The sequence below is a fragment of the Pseudopipra pipra genome, chromosome 4 (genome assembly GCF_036250125.1).
Source record: "Pseudopipra pipra isolate bDixPip1 chromosome 4, bDixPip1.hap1, whole genome shotgun sequence".
NCBI classification, from domain to species: Eukaryota; Metazoa; Chordata; class Aves; order Passeriformes; family Pipridae; genus Pseudopipra; species Pseudopipra pipra.
The window spans coordinates 53,106,835-53,128,291 of record NC_087552.1 but is presented as its reverse complement, the minus strand read 5'-3'; the positions used below and the strand labels follow the sequence as shown (position 1 = coordinate 53,128,291).

General features: G+C 40.9%; 1 protein-coding gene and 1 long non-coding RNA gene across 8 annotated transcripts in view; one reads left to right on the top strand and one right to left on the bottom strand.

Moving 5' to 3' along the window:
• Positions 1 to 520: 520 nt before the first annotated feature.
• LOC135413387 (uncharacterized) lies at positions 521 to 1,473 on the bottom strand. The gene is made up of 2 exons (XR_010430205.1): positions 1,341 to 1,473; positions 521 to 1,306 (listed from the first exon to the last, which is right to left on the bottom strand). It is a non-coding gene; the product is annotated as an uncharacterized LOC135413387 (long non-coding RNA).
• A 5,119-nt stretch (positions 1,474 to 6,592) lies between these two features.
• The window catches only part of TBC1D1 (TBC1 domain family member 1), a 103,609-nt gene continuing 88,744 nt past the window's right edge, over positions 6,593 to 21,457 (top strand). For 6 of the 7 annotated variants that reach the window (XM_064653055.1, XM_064653051.1, XM_064653054.1 and 3 more), the window contains exons 1-2: positions 6,593 to 6,712; positions 14,347 to 14,862. In XM_064653055.1, coding sequence (XP_064509125.1) covers positions 14,446 to 14,862 — 417 coding nt within the window. In that variant the 5' untranslated portion in view covers positions 6,593 to 6,712; positions 14,347 to 14,445. Of the gene's footprint in view, positions 6,713 to 7,282; positions 7,471 to 14,346; positions 14,863 to 21,457 lie in introns of all 7 variants that reach the window. The other variant, XM_064653050.1, reaches the window with a different exon arrangement.

Here is a 21,457-nt window from a genome sequence, read left to right as displayed (position 1 = left end):
CAGTGTAACATTTACATACCTTTTATACATGGAAAAATTCTAAGCTTTATTATCCTCTCAGAAGTCAAATTCTCTATCCTTGTTATTTTCAATACAACTTGAGGATTGCAGCAGTTGTGCAGCTGGGTACAGCAAGGCAACCTTTTGGAAAGCTGAAGTAATATTTCAGCATCATGATGGGAGGAATGCATATGCCATTCATATTCAACAATCACCTCTTTCACCCTAAATGCAGATGCAATTGGTTCTTCAAGGAGGAAGCTATTTTTATCTGGTGGCCATGGGCTTTTTGGTGTCTGGGTAGTCAGTTACTGCAACCTGGTACCAGTCTGTCACTACCTACCTGGCATCTATGTTGCTGAATGTCCATGCCTGTCTCTATCACAATGTCAGGTTCAGAGGAGGAGGGGGAGACACAGTGGGATGAATGGGTGGCTGCCTGGCTGGTTCTGTTAACATGTTGTAACAGTACGTTCGGATACATGTCCGGAATAAAGACAAGTGCCAAAAAAAAAAAAAATACTCAAGCACACAAAATATCTTTTATTACAGTGAGAATAATAATAATAGTAATAAACTTAGCAAGAGGAATAAAAAACTAAAAAAGGATACAAAATAACTACCTTATCGGGTGGCATTAAAACAAATACTACGAACAGCATTTCATACAGTATTAACTAGTGAAAAGGGATACCAAAAAAGGATCTTAACACAATATTATGGATAACACGATGTTGGTTAGTAAAAAGGGAGACTAAAGGAAAAATACTATAAACATAAAAGGGGAGTTAAAGGAACACTAAAAGGTTATTAAAAAATTTGTTCTCTCAGTTGCTTCCTATCAAAAAACTGTGCTTACCCACACAGACAGGCCAGGGCTGTCAGGATCTGCAGCAGCTGGTCGGTACCCATGCTTAGCGGGCGTCCCCGCGGAGCAACACAGTCTCGGTGGTAGGATGAGTATCGCTCAGCTCAGCAGTTCCAACACCCCATTTTTATCAGTTCCACATTACACTACATAGGGCCAGTACGTAGTATAAGGTGATGCCTGAATGGCAGCCAAACACCGCCTGATCATTACCTCATGGCAACAGTCTGCGCATGCCCTACTTCTAGGGCAAGGGGCGAGCGACCCCTGCCCACATCATCTTCCTCCCATCATCATCTTTCTCACCCCTATGTATGACCTCTACCATTGTGTTTCAAGGGTAGATGTATCTATCTTGCAATATGTAGCAAAACCAAGAAAAAACTCAGCTCTGATAATAGGGGATATCAAGCTGACTTGCTAAAAAGCACAATGGACCTTACAAGCTGACTTGTTGAAAAGCACAATGGACCTTACAATTAGCTTCTGCCATAAGTTACATTGTACCATACTCTAGCTGGTTTCACATCCTAATATGATTTCGTTCTCACGCCTCTATGCTCCATTGATCATCTAATTCAAAAGTACCCCCCTTACATAAGGAGGGGGAGACACAGTGGGATGAATGGGTGGCTGCCTGGCTGGTTCTGTTAACATGTTCACGGTAGGGCCATGATGATGATGCTGCCCCTGTTTTCACTGTCTTCTCTACTCTCCTTGTTTAGACCTTTTAGAGGTAACCTCTTCATATCTCTCTCATCTTCCACCTAAATGATCCCCTAAACTGGTTATCTCTACTGGATACTGGTACAGCAAAATTGTGATTTATTGTCTTCAGGCTGAGAACCTTTTTTTTTTTAGGTTATATGGAAGATCTTATGGAGCAGTTGCTCCATGAATATGATATAAGGCAAGATAGAAGGACCTTCATAACCATCCCAGAACATTCTATGAGAGATTGTATGCTGGACACTGAATGGATGCATTTGGAGAATTCTGAAGTGTCTTAGAAGTCTGGCAGCAGGACCTGCAAAGGGGTGATGTATGCTGAGACATCCTTAAGATGGCTTCAGAGCATCCTCAGAAACAGTACAGATGTAGTCAGGATGACAACCCAATCTTTATCATTCTGTCTTCAGAGGTCAAGGCATTTCCTTGCTCCACTCTCTGCTCTGTTCCAAACAGAAGTTCACAACTTCAGGCCAGGGGGGAGGAGGGACAAAAAAACCCCAAACCCACAGTGGTTTATCAAGCTGCTTCAACAATTACAAACTACAGAATTACAAAATGAAACTTGTTGTTACTAGAGTCTTTACTAGCATTGTCTTGCGTCAGAGAAAGAGGATCTAGAACTGAAATAGAGAATCAAAACAAAGGCAGTAAGAGCCTAACAAAGAGAGAAGTCAGTATTGCGAGTCAGAATAAGTGGTCTAATTCCTCCGCCAAGTTGTTGTGTAAGATAAAAAAGCCCAGTTAGAGATTATTAGTCCTAGGACAGGTATTAAAAAAACAGACAAATGTAATCTGTGAATAAGAAGCCTTAACTGGGAGCAGAGGCACTAGTATTTTATCCAGAAATGGGAATTGCTATGACTGGAATAAAGAATGCTTGTAATGACTGAACTCAAATATAAGGGAATACCTGGCAACTCCTAGAGAAAGGTGCATCCCTAAGTTACCAAAAGCACATAAAATGAGCCTGTTTTTTTATAACAGATGAAGACACATATTTTACTGACAGCTGTAAACATTTGATCCTATAGGGGATCATGCCTATGGGGCTAGGGGGCAAGACTGAGAAGAATTAGCACAGTACTCAAAACTCTGCCAAAAAAACCCAAAAATATACTAATGCTTTAAGACAGACTTCACTTGAAGGTTATTGATTTGTTTACTAGTCCCAGTTAGGGTAAAGTCCTTCCCAAAGCCTAGCCATGATGATGACTAGTTTCATCCTTGAATTTTATTTTATTCAGTAAACTTTATGAAACAGTTCGGCTGGAAGGAGTAAATATATTTAATCTTCCTTAATCCACAGCATATTATGAAAAAGTATTGTATAATACTCAAGTATTGAGTTGCAGAAGGATTTATTTGAGAATTTTGCTATATATACAACAAATCATACAAGGATAACTAGAATTCACTATAGAAGATTTATTATATAAGCAGTTATTTTCCTACTGTTCAAGTATGTGCTTAAATTTGTTAATTCACTTACAAAGTTTCTGTAAATAAAGTTTCCTCCTCACTATTGCTCTTCAAAGTTCCAGTGGTCGTGGGTTTTATTTTGACACATGACCAATAAGCAAATCCTATATCCTTGATTAACAGTCTCTGTGAATAGCAACATTAAAATGATATTAAATTAACATCTGTTAACCACCAGCTTAAGTCCTTACAACATAGTTTGGGGACATTTAGGATTCTGTGGCTGAAGACATATGGATGCCATACATAAATCTAAAAATTAATTGTAAATAAAAATAATCACTAATGAAACTGTTCTCTGCCCACAGGTATAAAACTAATCAAAGATAATTAAGCTGAATTGCTTTCCTTCTCAGTACTTATTTGCCCTATATAAGACACACATTCATCAAGGATAGTATTTCTGCTCCACTTCCAAGTGGAAGCCAACATTACTCTTTAGTATAGCAATTGCCCAGTAACTGAAATGAGGACACGCACCATCAGAACACTGTGCACAATGAGATGAGCCTATTAAACTCTCCAATTGTATCTTAACACTCAACAAAATAAACTGTAATATAGATGATGGCATAGCAACTGCAGCTTCCAAACAACAGGAAAAGCTTAAAATACACAATCGGGGTAAGTAATTTTCAAATGTATTTATGGGAACGAAGGGGAGATGGGATTAATCATGAAATCTGAAATGCTCAAAAACACAGAGACAGCAGCAGGCAGTATCTGTAATTGTAGCTCAACTCTTTCTTAACTCTTTACTCGTTATCAGTGATAATAGAAAGCCTCTTGTCTACAAAGATAATCGCTAATTAATGTCACTGGCATGCATTCCTATAGCATATGCAGTAGGCAAATGTGCTATAGTAACAGTTATGCAAATTTTATGAAATATCAGGGTCTATATATAAATAGCATGTGGAGATACAATGTCATTGCATAAGAATTTAGAACTTCCTCCAGAGCTCACTTAAGTCAAGGCACTGCAAAACAATTAGTAGCCCATATTAAGGTACTAAACAGATTTACACGAAAGAAGTCACAAAAAAAAGACTGTTTTATATAACAGCAATAGAAATTCATCATTATGGGTTATCCAGAGGGAAAAGCACAGAGGCTCATAATGCAACTGAAGCTCAATGTAAGTGCCTGCATTCAAATTCACAATCCAAAAATGTTACTGCTCAGCTGCTGCCCAACTATGGAGCAACCTGAACTCTGAAAGCATCTTGGGTGGAAACTTAAAATTTCCTGTTTGCCTCATGGTACTTCAAAGGGTGAATCCACTGTCACAGCAGCCCAAGCTCTGCCCTCACTTGTGGCCAGGCACATTCAGCCTAAATTTGTACTAATGTACAATCCTACCCCAACTGGGATCAAGTAAGTAGATGTCTCTGCTCCTTAGCCTACAAAAGAGGCTTCATTGCCTACATGTTCTCACAGCATGCCTCATATAAACCTGTATATTCAGGTTCTGTACAAAAGGCAGTGGAGAGGTTTTCTTTGCATTTCTTCAGAATGTGACTGCACAAACAAAAAAACTAGTGTTCTTTTACAAAATTTTTGCAGGATGTGGAAGGCACATTTTCTTCCTCTGTCTGAAAAAATTAATGTGATAGTACTATGTTTTAGTTAATAGGCTAACTGTAAAGAAAATCTAATCTGTAAAGAAAAAGAGATCTATTGCTTCAGAAAATCGGAAACTGTTAGGAAGCCTGGTGTGCAAGACTTTCACTTGAATATGGGTGTACCAGTCCATGGAACATATAGAAGTGTTTAAGTTTTAGGGACTGGAATGTACAACCCCCATTCTGGTTCTTTTCTTGTTCCAGAAATTATTATTTCCCCCCCCCACTTAAGTAACAGTTTCATCACAAAGCAGAGAGAGAAGGAACGCTGTCCAGTGTAGCCTGAAAAGTGATGATTAGGTAGCTTTCATGGGAGGTAGCCTGAAAACTGTGGCTGATTTCTTTCCCAGCTATCAAAAAGCAGAAGAAAGAAAGGATTTCTAATTGTAATGCTCTAGTATTGACTTCTGTTGTTGTTCAAGGATTTTCTTAACAGCAAGAAATAGTCTTGTAGGATCCACATCTGTTTCATTACTATCTTCTGAAAGGCAACAGTGAAGCAGTAAAAATGTCTTCTTAAGATCATTGGTTGGTACTTTGGCAATGCACGAGCCTCAGCTGAAATGCTGGAGCTGTCTGGGTGAGAATTGCAGTTCACCTTCTGCTAGAATATGGTTACCAGAGTGTGCAATGCTCAGGCAGCATAAAATGAGCAATAGAGCAGGCGCCGAGATTGGTAGGTGGTAAGATAAGCTGAGGTGTCCCTAGCTGTGATGGCATAAAAACTAAGACAGGCATTGGTTGCAAGGAGATGGTACTCCTCTTCCCAAGGAATGCAAAGGATGTCACTGAAAAACAAGAGGCACTCATACCTATTCCCACATCTGAAGAAGCAGAAGCAAACCATGAACTGAGTACAGATAGGGAACAAGTGCCCTGAGGGAATTGCTGCTTGCATACTTCAATTCACGTATCAGTAATACTATCAAAGTACCCCTAGGAGCCAAAGGCCGTGGAGATACATGTGGATCTACACTTTGCAAGTAGGGGATTTGCTTACATACCAAAATCTGACTTGCTTTCATAATCTGGGGCAAGGCTATGCTTGCATTTAACGGCTTGACTGTTCCACTCGTACCAACAGAGCAGATTTCCTTTAGAAAACTCCAATTCTACAAATGTGTAGAAAAGTAAGTAAATCAGTGGTCTTACTGCCAAGAAGACTTGAAATTAACTGAGTGCAAAAGTGGTTTGGAGAACGGCAATATAGGGTGCCTTAATCATCTGCACTTGCAGAGGAGTATAATTATGTCTCTGGATCCACTCATTCCTTATCCTCTCTGGCAACTGAAAGACCAACTAATACCAACTTTTACAGTGATTTTATACATTTTTAAGTGTGGCTTCTCGTGCATGGAAGGTGTGAACGTGGCTCAGCGAAGGTGAATCCACAGAAGGCTGCCCCGCGGCCAGGGCTAGGCCCACACCCGAGGAGGGACTTGGCCGGTCCAGAGTCCCGGAGCCGGGCTAGTCCCAGTTTAGCGAGCAAACTGCTCGCAAGTTAAGTGGTCCGCTCGGGCTCACTGTGACACGTTTTCCGCGGGAGACTAGAGGCTGTGCCAGACACACGGGGCAGCGTCGCCGAAATGCTCCTCGAGAGGGATGACACGGACCGGGGGCGAGGGCCCCAGCTGCCCATGGTCGCGACACGGGGTCGCGACACGGGCGCCCGACTGTCGCCGGCTGCCCGTCGACTCTGGCGGACGCCTGTCCCTCTCCGCCCTCTACCCCGGGCCGGGACCCGCCGCCTGTTGCTATTTTCGCCCGCGCTGGCGGGGCGAGGAGGGAGGCGGCGAGCGGCACCGCTGGGTGTGCAGCCCGGGTCCCCCCTGCTCCCGCCCGGGCCGCGGGCAGGTCGGGGCGGGGCGGGCAGCGGGAGGCGGTGGCTCGCCCGGCCCGTTACCGGCTCTGCCCGCCGCCCCTCGCGGGAGGTGCCCGGCAGGGGAGCCCGGGGTCGCCGCTCCTGCCCGCCGACGGCACTTCCTTGCAGCCGGCACATCCTGCGGCGGTAAGCGGGTCCCGGTCAGCCCCAGTTCCAGCTCCCGCTCCAGCCCCAGGCCTGGCGGGGGGGGCAGTGGGGACCGGCGCGGGGGAGCGGCGCTGGCGGGGCCGAGCTGCTTTTTGGGAGGGTGGGAGGAAGGAGGAAGAGCGGCTCTTGGTGTTGAGGAAGTGAAAGAGCTGAGGCGAGAAGTGAGGCACTCGCTGGCGGGGCAGCCCTTGTTGCACCCGCGCCCCGAGGTGGGAGAAGCCGCCGGGTGGGTCCGGCTGGGGCCCCGCTCCGTGCCCGCAGCGGGGAAGGACGGGCTGCAGCCCTCCCGGCTCCCGCGGCGGGGTCGCGCCGTCGGTCGAAGCCGCAGCACTTGCTCTGGGGACAGCATTGCTGCGGGACGGGGAGGGGACGGGCGCGCCGGTGCCGCCCTTCTCGCTGGTGGGGGTCCCAGGAGAGCTGGCTCCTCGTCAGAATAACAAAAAGACCTGCTTGAATTTAATCACTTGATGTGCCACGGTCTGCCTTTCAGTTCTTTCTCTCTCTTGCCTGCTCTTTCCTTATCCATCAATGCAAATTCGGTGGGTGTAGCTCCTCCCAGACCCCGCTCCTTCTCAGGGCAGCAAAGCTCTTCCCTGGGGGGAAATAGACCTTTCCTACCGCGGCACAGCCGGGTGTAACCTTCAGTCCCTCCACAACGGCGCAGTGCTTTTATGGCCCTTTAAATTCGCGCAGTAAATCAACAAGGGAATGACCGCTTGAAACCGCGTTCACGAGAGGTATGAAACGAATGTGGTTATTTATAGCGCAGTTTGAAAAAATTGAGACCTTTGTGTGCCGTGTTGTATTTGGCAGAGAGGCTAACATGGCAGATCTGCTGTAGGAACCTTCAGTAGTGCAGATGGTGGGATTTGTGCCTGTGTTAAGCCCAGAGATTGGATTGAATTGAACATCGTGGGTCAAAAATTAATAAAATATACATCTTATGAATAGCAAATACCTCTGAGCTGATGACTATACTTTTAACACTTCTAAGTCCTGAAATAGAAATTTGCCACAGAATTTGTTGTTTTATAGAAATGCTAAAAATCATAGGTTATACGCAGAAGTAGAAATGCTTGCAGGTGAGAAGAGCGAGAGGCTGGAAGGAATGTGAAACACCTTCAGTGATAGGTGGATGACTTGACGCTTTTTTCACTTTAATTTGGTTAACTGAAAAGTTGGATGCAGGCATTTTGGCTGTGGATATGTAACTGATTAAAAAGGAATGGCATTCATAATGGAATTTATCTAGCAAGTGTTCTTTTACAAAGATCTTTTTTTTTCTGGTTCATTATAGTGGTAGAACAGCCCAGTATTTTGTTCAGGTCTGTATGAGGCTGACTCAAAAGACCTCCATCATCGGCATATTAATTTCCACGGACTCCATTAGGAAAAGAGCAACAGGCATTAAGGGCAGGAACAGTCAGCTATTTTCTTCATTTGATAGTTGATTATAAATGTGTATGTTTATAATCAAGAACATACTACCATTTTGTTGCAATTTTTTTATTAATAGACTTTTTAACCTATTTGAATAGTGATATAAGTGCTGGCTATAATTAAATATTTTAGGTGTGGTTATTACTGGAAAACCAGTGATATGTATATGGTGGGTTATTCAGGGCCCCATCTGAAGCTGATGACAGCATTTAAAAGTATCTTTTAGAAGTCAGCATTTAATGAAAAAATAATGGAAATTAAAAGTAATTTCTGAGTTAGATTGACTTCTGGACTTGCACATGCTGATGCCCACAGCAAGCCATAGCTCCAGAAGGAAACAGCAGATAATCAGTAGCTATGAGATAAGAAGAACATCCTCGCAACAAGAGGGGTGCGTCCTGCTTCCAAGGGCCAGGTTAATTAAAACTATTTGAAAACTGAGAGTAACCTGTGATATCTAAACAATCTTATTTAACTGTAGAAAACAGGACAGAAACGTTGCAAGAATACACACACACAAAATAAAAATAAAAGAAAAAGAAAGAAAAGCTTGCAGTAAGCTGCCCCATACAGTGATCTAATGAATACTGTGTTGGATACCAGACAAGAAGAAAATAATTTTATGCATATGGATGGAAACATAAAAGGACTTCTCAGCAGTGACTGTGTCATGACATACTCTTGTTTGTGTTTTTCTATATATCCTGCCAGGTTGATAGAGAAATGTGTCAGCATGAGCAAAGACAATGTAAATCTCAGTTAAGGATCAGACAGAGAGGGAAAGAAGTGGTATTTAGTCCTGGCTTGTGTTCCAGAACTCCAGCTGTAGGCCAGGGCTCCTCATAATCCTTAAGTAGTACGATATTTCTGCTAAAATAATCAGAGGTGAAATGCAGTTAGTACCAGTGCCTCTGGTTCCATTTGTTGTCAGGGTTCACTGCTAATCCTGTGCAGAGAAGAGCTGAACAAATTTGTGCTCTTTAAGACCAGCTGTTTTTCACAAGACCTTGCTGTATGGTTGGAATTTTTGCTTGGCTTCTTGAAGGGGAGAAAACTTACAGAAAAAAAACTGCTGTCATGTCAGCATCCTGATGTGGAGTAACTGCACAGTTGCTTCTAAGAAAAACTGCAAACGTTGAGTAAGCTGGCATCTCTCTGTTGAACAGCTCTCAGGTCAAACTCTGCGTTTAATCATTGCTGTATGAAAGCTCGGACTGCTTCCTTGCTTGACGCATCTTCTAAACTCGTCTGTTCTGCTGTGAGTCCCAGCAGTCTTAACTGCTACCAAACCAGGGAAGGAGCTGGAGGAGAGTGAAGGGTTGCTTAAGTCTATAGTTACTGATGTTCTGAACAAGAGTTTAAAACCTTTGGCTGCATGTCTGTATTGAATTTAGTCCAGTTAAGAAGAAAGAACAAAAGAAGGATAACTTTTTTCTGCTTTTTTCCTTTTTCCTCTTTTTTCTTTCTTTTTTTTTATTTGCATGTGTTCTTTTCATTTAGAACAGTCTCTCTCCCCTCCTTGCCTTTTTTACTGTATTAGTTTGAGTCTGTCCTAAATCTGTCTGCTGTTCCCTCAACTGCCCATCCCGATGTTTAGTGCCCCACCTTCCTAGGTTAATAACACAATAACCCCATAAGATTCTTCTCTGAACCTCAAAGCTTGCCTAGCCCCATCCAACCAACTGGCACCGAGAGCCTATACCTTGTCCTCATGTCCTTTGCTCTCTTGAGAGAAGATGAGTTTTGAGGAATGATGTCCTGCATGACACACAGCTGCTTAGACATGTACCTTCATGCAGAGAGAACCTAGGGTCCAGAATGACAGAAGTAATGATTTTTGTGGCTGTCCCTTTCATGCTGTCCTGCCATCACCCTGACTTCTCTCTGAGGGCATTCCTTTTAGCTTCTGGTGACATAACACAGAGAATAAGAACTTAATATTTTTAAAAAAAACCCCACAGTATCAGATTTTGCTACAACAGGACCATCAACATAGTGTTGTGTGCTTTCTAAGCCTGTTCCCCACTTGTGAGAAGTGACTGGGTTGATTAAGTGAAAGAAAAGGACAGAGAGCATACATATGTTCCCATGTATATCTTCCACATTAGTGAGTCAGTCTGATGTCCCCTAGTATAGAAGGGAAAGTTAGATATATTAATGTAGTTTGTGTAAATATCATGTGTGTTACAGTTTGACTAGCTGTTCTTATGCTGATGGAGCAAATACAACTAAATCAGTGGCAACATTAAGATCCAGTTTAAAGTCTATGAGCCTTTCTTAGACAGCAGCAAAGCTGTCAGCTGAGGGATGATGCTCAAGCTCTTCTCAGCTTGAGTGCAAGGGCAACCAAGATCCTTCAAAAGATGCCGGTGGAGAAGAGGAACTGTCCTAGTTACGTCTGTGAGCACTGGGAGAATAATCAGAGATGCCCAGCCAGTGCGAAGCAAAACCTGGCAGTCCTCTCCCAGCCCAGAGTAACAAAGCTAAATGGTACTTAGAGCTGTCAAAGAAAGATCAAAAGTGAGGTGGAAGGAAACAAGTGGACAGCTTTATATTTATACCTTTTCTATTCCCTGTTGGATTAAAGGTGTAATAAGTATTTGCTTTGAAGAAGCTGTTTGAAAGTACTCAGACATTTGGGAGGAAAAGGCAGCTTGTTTGATCCTATTGTACTAATATGTATGGTAAACTCCTACGGCACCTGCAGAGCCAAATTTCAGAGGGGATGAACTGAATGGTGGCAACCAGAGATAGGTAAAGGTGCCATAATTCCAAGTGGTGGAGTCAGGCCAGACATGGACAGGCTCAGAGCACAGTTACTCTTTGGCTGTAATGTGTGCTTAATTTTATGGCTGGGAATAGGCCCATTGAGTAGAACAAAACTATTTTTTAAGTCTAAATTAAGCATGTACAGAAATACTTCATGGTCTTGAAGTAAAACCTAGTCCTCGCTGTAGACTTAAAGAACGTTAACACCAGCAGCATGAAATTGGCAAAATTTCTGGTGGGATTTGCTTAAGACAAGTGACAGGAGGAGGAAACAAAGAAAGAAGGGCTGAGAAAGGGAGATGTAAACATGCAGAACAGTAACATACAGAATGATACGGGTTGGATAAGGAGACCTTCTGATGCTGCTAAATTTGTGCTCTGAGAAACTGCACTTTCAGCCCCTTCTAGCATTAGGAAAAAACCCCGTAGCATTCTGACTTCTACTTAACTGTTTTGATTTAGTATTAATTGTTTTTCTGTAGAAATAACGAATGCAGGCACTGGAGTATGTTGTTGACTTTAGAAGGTGTGTTTTTTTTTAAAAAGAGATGAATGCAAAGAAGCTTTGCATTTATATGAAATACATTCCAGCAGTACAGTGTTTAAGTATGACAGAGTATCAACATGAATTTTTTATATACTGTTTATCCTTAGAGTTAGCATGCAAAATAATGTATTATATTGTGATGTTTATTTCTATTTGAGGCTACAGTGCCTTGTAGGTCTGGGGTAAAAGAGCATGGTAGATGGTGGTAATCAAATCGTCTCTTCCTTGAAAAGTTGATTAAAATGAGTGTGACTGTTATATTCTTACATGCCTTTTAATTAATTGCATTTTTTTTAAAAGTGCTGAGAAAACACAAATAAGAACTATGGCTACAAAAAATATGTGACTAGTAGGTCATTATCTGTGTGGTAGCTCAATTCTCCTCAGCTAAGGCTGGAGTTTTCTTAGGCTTTCTCATTCTGAGATTATGATGTATGACACGAAGTGACAAAAACACTAAAAGCTAAGAACTCGATTTTTACTTGTTTTGTTTGGAATATCTGCCATTGTACTTATGAATTAATCCAATCTTCCCTGCAGTTGTTTTTTTTTTTTTTTGTTGATACTGTTAAGGGGAAAATTTGTAATAGTTTGTCAAAGAAGAAGAGATCATTTTGATTCCTGGCAGACACAAAACTATAATGATAATTGCATTTAACAGTCTGTTGATGAGGTGTAAAAATGCTTCCTGAAGCTGCTATCCCATATAGAATCATAGAATCATTGATGTTGGAAAAGACCTCCAAGATCATCAAGTCCAATGTTTGACTGAACACCACCATGTCAACTAAACCATAGCACTAAGTGCCATGTCCAGTCATTTCTTGAACACTTCCAGAGATGGTGACTCCACTGCTTCTGAGAGCAGCCTATTCCAATCCTTGCCACCCTTTCAATGAAGAAACTCTTTCTGGTGTCCAACCTCGCATATCTTGAGGCTGTTCCCTTTTATGTTGTAATGCATTTATATTAGTCTAAAAAATGTTTGTTTTCTTGCTTGTTTGTGAAACAAACAAACAAACATATTAAAACCAGTTGTAATATGATTGAAATTAGGCATGCAAATTCTAGATTTTCATGGTCCTTTTTCCCACACCTCCCACATGCAGACACACACACAGAGCTTTATGAAAGGGCTTTTAAAAAAATTGTTCTACGCATCTAAAGTGCTGCTTATGATGATTTCATTGAATAGTGTCTTTAAAACATGCACTCATGCACTATTAGTTTTACTAAATTTGGTTATCATTGGAACTGGTGACATTGCTACAGAGTTCATTTGTCAAAAGATGCAAAAATTTCAGAAAAGTAAATGTACCCAGAAATGGTTTCTGCAGTTCTCTTGTTTTTACTGTTTGCCAGTTACTGCAGGAACATTTTCCCCCACTCAGACACTTACAAACTGGTTGCATTTTAAATTTTTTTTTAGAAGTTTTGGGATTTTTTTAAATCCTAAAGTTTCCTTTCATTTTCAACAAGGTGAAAGACTGTTAGAAACTCAGTTTGAGAATATTATTACAAAGACAAATGAAGGACAAAGTTTAATGAAAACTTTTGAGGAAAAATACTGCTATTTTTGATTGGTCACATTTGTAGATGAACAAAGACAAGAAATATTCTTGCCACAGTAAACAGATGTTCAAATGTAATTAAAATGTTTTGTAAGGAGTTCTTGGTACTGTCCATGTTGGTTTTAATAGATCTTTTCATGGGAAACTCTCTTAAGGCTGAGGGTGAACTAGTGTCTTGGTATCTAAACACACACAATTACAGACCTGTCAGATTCTCATCAGTCTTACACAATATAATGTAACAGCTGAAACAGGCTCAATTAATGAGTTAAAATGGGGTAGTATAACAAATGCCAATATATGTGTTTTTGTAGACTGTATTTTGCAAAGTGATATTTATAAATAAATGCAATTATTGTATTTTGTTACTAAAACTACTGATACATAATAACAGTAGTGGTGGTAGATGCTGAGTATAACAGGGTTACAACAGGGATGTGTCTAACAGAGTTCCATTTGATATTTTAAGGAATGGAAATGATACAATGTCAGTGTGTCAAATATTTAAATATTCCTGTCTCGCTGCCCAGCATTAAAATGCAATCATGAATCGTGATCATCGTCTGGTTTTTCATGGGGTGCTGTAAGGATTATTGCTCCTGACTGCTATCTCACAGGTTTATCAGCGATCAGTCAGTTGACTGCTGCCAGCTTTTTCAGATGACAGTGATTTCTGGAGTGTTATTTATTGAAAAAGCCTGGTTGGTTACAACCAATAATCACTTGGCAAACTGTACCCAAGGAAACAACTCCATATTAGTAGCCAAATTCAAAGACATCCACATACGAACAAGAAAGTTGTCAAGTTACCTTTTTTTTTTTTTCAGATGTGAAAGTGCCTTAGCAAGCACTGACTTCAACTGTCATGAAGGTCAGAATAGCTCAGCTGAGTTCCTTCTGTGATAATAGGATTGAAATAGGCTGGTGTGATCCACATATGCCTGCCCATGAAACAGATACAGGGTAATGTGCATTACAAGGTAATGCACAGGAATGTGCATTTTAAAGTTTAGTTAGTCATTGGATGTTTAGCCAGGGTCATAAAACAACTTTTAAATCAGGACTAACTTTTTTCCAAGCAATGTGTTTATTGCAATCACGTTTGTTGGACATGAAACAGTAAGGCCCACTGTAGAGAGGGGGAACTCACTGGATAGGTCATGGTAGATGGTCACTCTTCTGACCAGCTTGTTTCTTCCGATGTTAAGCTATTAATTATTTGTGTTACTGACAGTTTGTTTTTAATAGGGTACCAGCACTTACATAACTATTTCTTTTCCTTTCAGAACTCTTCTGTTCTTTAATCAAAGGAACCGTCCAGATAATGTCATTCCATGGAACTGAAATATTGGTGAATTAGTCCAGGTTCCCTAAAGAGTGGTAAAATGGAGCCAATAACATTCAAAGCTAAAAGGTGTCAAACACCTAGTGATTTCTCAGCAAGTTTCAGTCTCCAGCTCATTGGTTCTCTCCCAGTGCATTCCCTAACCACCATGTCAATGCTGCCTTGGATTGTGGCAGAGATCCGGATGCTCAGTACAAAGTCTTCCAAAGAAGAACCTGGCATCAGCCAAATCCGACTTTATGTTTCACCAGCGAGTTTGCGATGTGAACCAGACACGGGGAAAATCCAGCAGTGGGATCCTTTGATTTGTTCAAGTTTGTTTGAATACAAGCCACAGCATGTCCACAAACTGATTCACAACAGCCACGATCCAAGTTACTTTGCTTGTCTGATAAAGGATGAAGCAGCAAAACAGCAAAGTATCTGCTATGTATTTAAAGCCGATGATCAGACAAAAGTAAGTAAAAAACCCCCTAAAACAGAAGCAAGCATTCCTGGAGTTCCTTTTGTGGCATTTGAATCCTATCACTACACTGTAAGACCCTAAGGTTGTACTTAAAATTAGAGTCTGGGTCTCACTTACCAGCAAGTGTCACTTTACTTAATGTTAATGGTTCAGTTGAATTGGAACTGCTCAATATGTGAAGTGAAAGATGTGTACATTACTACAGGATTTGGGCCTAAATTTCATCACCTTAAAAGACACTTTAGTTTGGGATATAGACTGAAATCTTGGCACTCAAGTCAGTGAGAGTTTTTCTGTTGATGTCACTAGGGCTAAGATTTCACTCTTGAGTCACTGTGAACTTTATCTAATGCTGTACTCAGACGTCTCAAATTTCTGTTTTCCTGAGTTGAGACCTATGTGACTGGGAAACAGAGATACCTCCTTTCTCAGAAAGAGGAGGAGTAAGGTGGAACCTCTGTGTAGCGTTATCTCCAACCACAGGACACTGTGGAAACCTCTTCCTGGTTCTATAGTCCACAAAGCCTGACAGATAGGGTTGGACAACAGGAGAAAGGCACAGTCTCTCTGACTCTGTGACATGCAGGCTTGCTGCTGTGTAGTGTGAGACAGGAGCTGAGTGTGCATGTCTTGCACTGTGTGAGATTTAGCTGTCTGCATTTCATAAGAACCAATTGTGTCCTTGCTGAAAAGGTAGAAGCATTAAAATTGTCAATCTCTTCTGCCTGAGAGTAATGTGAGACAATAACGCTTGTGAATGAGTAAAATGACTAGGATTTGACACAAGGCTCTTGTGATATACTGGAGACAAAATGGTGATGTATCCTTCACCTCTTGAGTGTTGACTCTAGTTACAAAGCTGGAAAACTGCATGCTTGCTTGACTCATAGGAGATGTCCTACTAAAGCACCCTGAAGGTATTATGTGAATATACACCACAAGTGGGATTTATGCCAACCTGCCCAATAGCAAAACACTATACAGTTCCAAATCCATGGTCTCAAGCTTAGAGCTCAAAACATATGGAAACAGCTTTAGTTAAATCCCCCCAGATAAAATGGCAGTTCCAGTAAATTAGAAGGCAAATTCATTGTAAATCACAAGCGTTCAAGTGAGAAATCCTGTCAAGTTAAATGTAGAATACCAAGTTTATGAACGTAAGAACAGAAATAAGGAATAGATGTTTCAAAACCCGACAATGAATAGCAGTTGGTATTCAAGTAACATTTTGCAGTTGCACATTTTGCACTTATTTTCACTTGTGATTTTTCAGGATTATGGTGAGTACAATGCACAATCATTTCTAGTACATTTTCTTCTGCATTTTCTTTTGCAACAAAGGATTCAGGTACTTTTTCTTCATGTTTGATCAAATTCCTGGACATGTTTGAATTGAATGAAAACAAAATAAGTCTCTAGTTGAATTTGCAGCTGTGTCTACATGTTTTTGGAGACAACACCCAGAATTTTTGGATACCTGTTTTAGATTCACACAGCTATCTGTCCTTTCAAAAACTACCCTCCGCCTGGTCTCTTAACTTGCCTTGATTACAAGGGTTGTTGTTCTTGAATTTTTTGCAGGCTAGGTAGACATCTAATCAGCATTTGTGGACCTATGTTTTAACAAAAGGATAATGGAAATGCCAAGTGTTCTTACCTTCTAAAGTGAAGCCCTGCTTCTTTTACTTAAATTCAATGTCATTTCCACCTTTTAAGTAAGCCCCTTATGCTTTATAGGGTGCTGTTACTCTGCCCTGAATATTGTCATATAATGCCTTTTAGCTAATTGATGTTTGTATATTTATCAGGAGGAGTGAAATGATGTTACCTGTTTTGCAGAAACCGAACTTGAAAGCATAGGAGTGTACTGTATACTTTATTACAAATTGAAGGAGCTGTTTGTTAAAAGCCAGTGAGTTGGCATGAAGAATTTAGCATTATGTTGCTGCAGCTTATGTTCAACTTCAGAAGAAACCCATTTTCAAAAATGGACTTTTGCAGCCTGTGTGACTCCTGTGCTGGCACTCTTGTTTCTGAGGACTCTTTCTATTTTCTACAGCTCTGTAAAAGAGACACAGCAGTACAGATAAGTTTAGTCACAAAATTTGCATATTCATAACAACTCTTTACCCAGCAATGTTGGACATCTAGATTTTTGTGATATTTGCACTTCATCTATTTTTATTTGAAGAAAACCCAACAAACATCTGAATACCAATTATGATAACATTGTAAACTGCAAGAGCCACAATTCTTTGTATCTGCATATATAAATATGTAGCAGGGCTATATTTGACAAAGAGATCTCGGAGTAAGTAAAGTCTGACTGAGTATTTGAAGTAGAAGGTGCTTTGTGACTTTGCAAATAAGTTCTGAGTATATCCTCATCTTAGGATAAGTAGAATAGAACAGGGCAGAAGTATGTCTGCAGGAGGAGTAGGAAGGTTAGTGTGTTAAGCCACAAGTAGGTGAGTAGAAGACTAAATAGTGAAGGCCTTTGAAAAGGAGGACAAACAGATTGAATGTCATGCAGACAGAGGAATAGCACTGGAGGTGGTAGAAAGTATAGAAAGCCAGGAATGGTTGGGCTTTTAATATCATGCTTTTCCTGAATGTGAATGTTGGTTTCATTGTTGCTGCATTACCAACATATCCACTTTAGAGAAGAAATCAGTAGATAGGTAATTAATAGTAAGTGATGTCAGGATTCTTTGCAAGGAATTCTTTGTTCTGCTCCTCTTTAGCAGTGAGAGAAAAGGCAGTGCTCCATTGTGGTCTTTGTCTTCACTCTGTAGGATCTTCTGTAATTATTTCCATTGTATCATCATGGCAATGTATGGCACACTTTCCCTGATGAGCAGCAGTAAGTAAGGAAGGATGAGATGACATTATGGAAAACAAGCATGTGTATATAGAGATCATTCCACTCGGTGCTAAAAGGATGGGTTTACACTGCGTAGCGAGAGCTGCTCTATGGATTACAATCTCCTTTCTAAGCAGATTTGTCAGACATGGGATCTGGAGCCTGCCTTCCTTCCTTCTTCATGTATAACCTCAGTAAGTTTCCATTAGTTACAGATAGTGGAGTTTCTTATCCCTTCACCCTCTTTCTTTGGAGGCTCTGATGGGGCCTCATGATTGAGTAATTTCTGCCTGAGGGTGGGGCTGAAGCATTGATGCATATTCTTTGTAGGTGCTCAGGAATGGAGCAGGATTCAGTTGTATTGCCTGAGGGAGCTTCTGAAGGCTACTCATAGGTCATGGGGCTTATATATACACCATGATGAGTAATGGTGGTGGAAGCTGAGGAGAAGTTAACTCTCCACTAAATGTGCTTACAGGATAGTACCTTCGTCATAAAAATGCAGCCTTGTGGAACACCTTGGCAAGAGTGCTTGGGTACTGTAGGAGTGCGATGGCTTAAATGAAAACATACGTGCTACCAGCCTCCATATCTCCCCAGTAACCTCTGGTCTGACTTTTGTGATGCTATTGACATCACTGTTGTTATTGAAAACTATATACTTTAAAAATTATTGGCATTTTAATTTTACACTTGAGAAGTGGTAGTTCTAAACTGTTTGGAACTGTAGGTGAGTGCCATTTCCTTCCTGAGCTCATTCTCCCCAAACACAGCATTGCTTTGCTTCTGTAGGATGCCTTGCTTTAGCACATCGTTCACTACAAGGAATGAAAGAGAGAAATAAAGAGAAGCTAATGGCATACTGTCACACGGTATCCCCTTCCAGCAGATGAAAAGTAGCCAAAACATTACAGAGGAAGAGTAATTTCTGTTCTTATTTTCAGTTTGGCAAAGTAATTCCAGAGGTCATTATGTTAATCTTTCTTTGGTGTATGGAATGATTTGTTTTACTTAGGTATGTTTTATTTTACTTGATGTATGTTTTGGCTGGTAAACAGAACACTGGTCACTAGTTTATCTGATTAATGCCCTGAGCTAGTTTAGATTTAAGGCAAGTTAAGGTTGTACTGTCCTTTATTATACATCTATATTTATTGTCAATAAAGAATAACAGTCCTAAATTTAATGGTTTTACATAAGTCTGAGACAAAGAGGACATTCAGTACCTCAGCCTTTTCCATGTCCTGTGCTCCATTCAGCAGCAGGCCCACATTATCCCTAGTCTGTGTTTTGTCACCTACATAGATATAAAAACCTTCTTTGTTGCCTTTGACATTCCTTGCTAGATTCAATTCCTGGTGGACTTTGGCTTTCCTAACCATGTCTTTGTGTGCTCAGACAGTGTCTTCATCTCAGGTTACCTGTCTCTTCTTACACCTTCTGCATTCTTCCCTTTTCTGTTTAAGTTTTGCTAAGAGCTGCTTGTTCATCCATGTGGGCATTTTTTTCTTGGTCATTTGGATGGACTGCTCTTGAGCTTGAACGAGGTGATCTTTGAATAACAACCAATTTTCTTGGATCCTCTTCCCTCCAGGGCCTTATTTGGTGGTGCTGTTTCAAGCTGATCCCTGAAGAGGCCAAAATATGATCTTCTGAAGTCCAGGGTTGCGATCTTGCTTTTTACCTTGCTTCTCGGGATCCTGAACTCTACCATCTCATGGTCACTGCAGCCAAGGCTGTGCCTGACCCCAACAAGCTCTTCCATGTTGATAGGTATGAGGCCCAGCAGAGCAACTCATTGATCACCTCCTCTGTCATTTGGGCTGGCAAGTTGTTATTGAGGCTCCCTGAGAACTTGCTGGATTGACTATGGCCTGCCGTGTTTTTCCTCCAGCAGATATTTCAGTGGTTGAATTCCCTCATCAGGATCAAGGTCTGCTAATGGGAAGCTGCTTTGAGCTGTCTGTAGAGTGCTTCATCCACCTGTTCTTCACGGTCACAGGGTAAAATAAACTCCTGTTTGCATAGTAGAAGTCAGCAGACAGCACTGTCACCTTTTTTTCTCAGAATGATTGAAAGTTTCCCCTTTTTTATTCTGTGATATGAACTGGAGGTTCAGGGGATTTGAGGGAAAGCCTAGAAACTTGAGCTGATGTCTTGTAAGGAAAAATATTTCTGTGACATTATCAATTAACAATGCAGAACTAGAGTATGAAGAAATGTAAAACGTTCAGCTCCAATTTTTAAAGGGTTACATTTCATTGGGGTATTTTGTTTGTGTGGGTTTTGGTTTTTTTTTACCCCCAAGAGTCTGGACACAAGTTGTCATAACAGCCTGTAATATATACTTGTGTTTACCAGAGCAGTTAATGCTATAATGGCAAACACTGGGTAGAACTGTTCTTTTCTGCTCAGAGAAATATTGCCTGTGATTTAAAAAAGGATCACAGCTGCACAAGACGTGCACAAGTCTGTGTGGTGCTTCTGAATCTTCTCTGTATAGTCATCCATCAGGGACAGCTTTTGGCCCAGGCAGCTGCAGGAATGTTAGCATGAGAACAGCAGTGCAGTATGGTTGCAGCAGACTGGGACACCTGCTTGAGACCTGAGCCTGCTGATTGACTTTGCTTGTGCCAAATCTGCCCCATAGCAGACACAGATAAGCCCCATCTCTTTACACTGAGGTACTTACTGAAATGTAGCACTTGCCCTGTTGTTGAGCTGTTTGGTTGCAACAGTGATGGGGTTTGTTGACAGAGGTCTTTAGGGGTTTTTTGCCCACCAGTGGCTTTAACAGTTACTATGCTTTTAAACAACCTTCACCTACTTTCATGAGTTAAAATAGCTTATGCACTTAAGTAGATCATGCTGTATTACCTGGAATGCAGCACTCTGTTACATGTTGTTTATGATCTGATTATGTGCTGAAGAAGCTGGTTTCAGATAATCAACACTTAGCTCTCTGTGAGGCTGCACAGAGCTGATCTTGTGAGTGAACTTCACATTATTCATCTATAAAAGGAATGGCAGAGGCCCAGTGAACTCCAAAGCAGTTGTTGTGAGGCTTAGCTTCATGACTGACAATTCTTACACAACTAGTTTTTACATTAGACTCTAAGATAAGCCTCACTAAGTATCTCCTTTTTAATACCACCATTTCCCTTTCTTAAAAGAATTCAGGGAAGATAATTTTAGAGATAGAGGTGACCTTTTTCTACTGTATTTTACTGCTTGATGAGTCTAGGGAGATTGAAACATGGTTCTTCTTTTGCGAAAGCATAAAACACTGAAACAAAATGAAGTAACTGGACTAATGTCAGTGCACGTGAGAGCTTAATTTGGCGTTTTCTGCCTGCTGTTCTTGTGCACCTTTGGTTTTTTGATTGAATCTGCGTAATTGTAAACTGCTAACACTGCTTTTTGTTTTAGGACCCTCCTGTCTCTCAAATGCTAACTGAAGAAATTAATGTAAAAAAGGAAGGAAAAAAAATCCAACAGAACAAATGAAAAACCAAATACATATTTGTGCACATACACAGTCCTGTTTATAAAGTAGGTCAAAGTTTAGTGGTGTAAATATTAATAGACTGTCCTGTATAATGCAAACAACCAGCTGTGCTTTGGATACTCTCGCAATTAATCAAGCTTTATGGGCATCTTGAGCCTTCAGCATAAGTGTGATGACACCAGCTCTATCCTGGGATCTCTTCAAAGGATTTATGT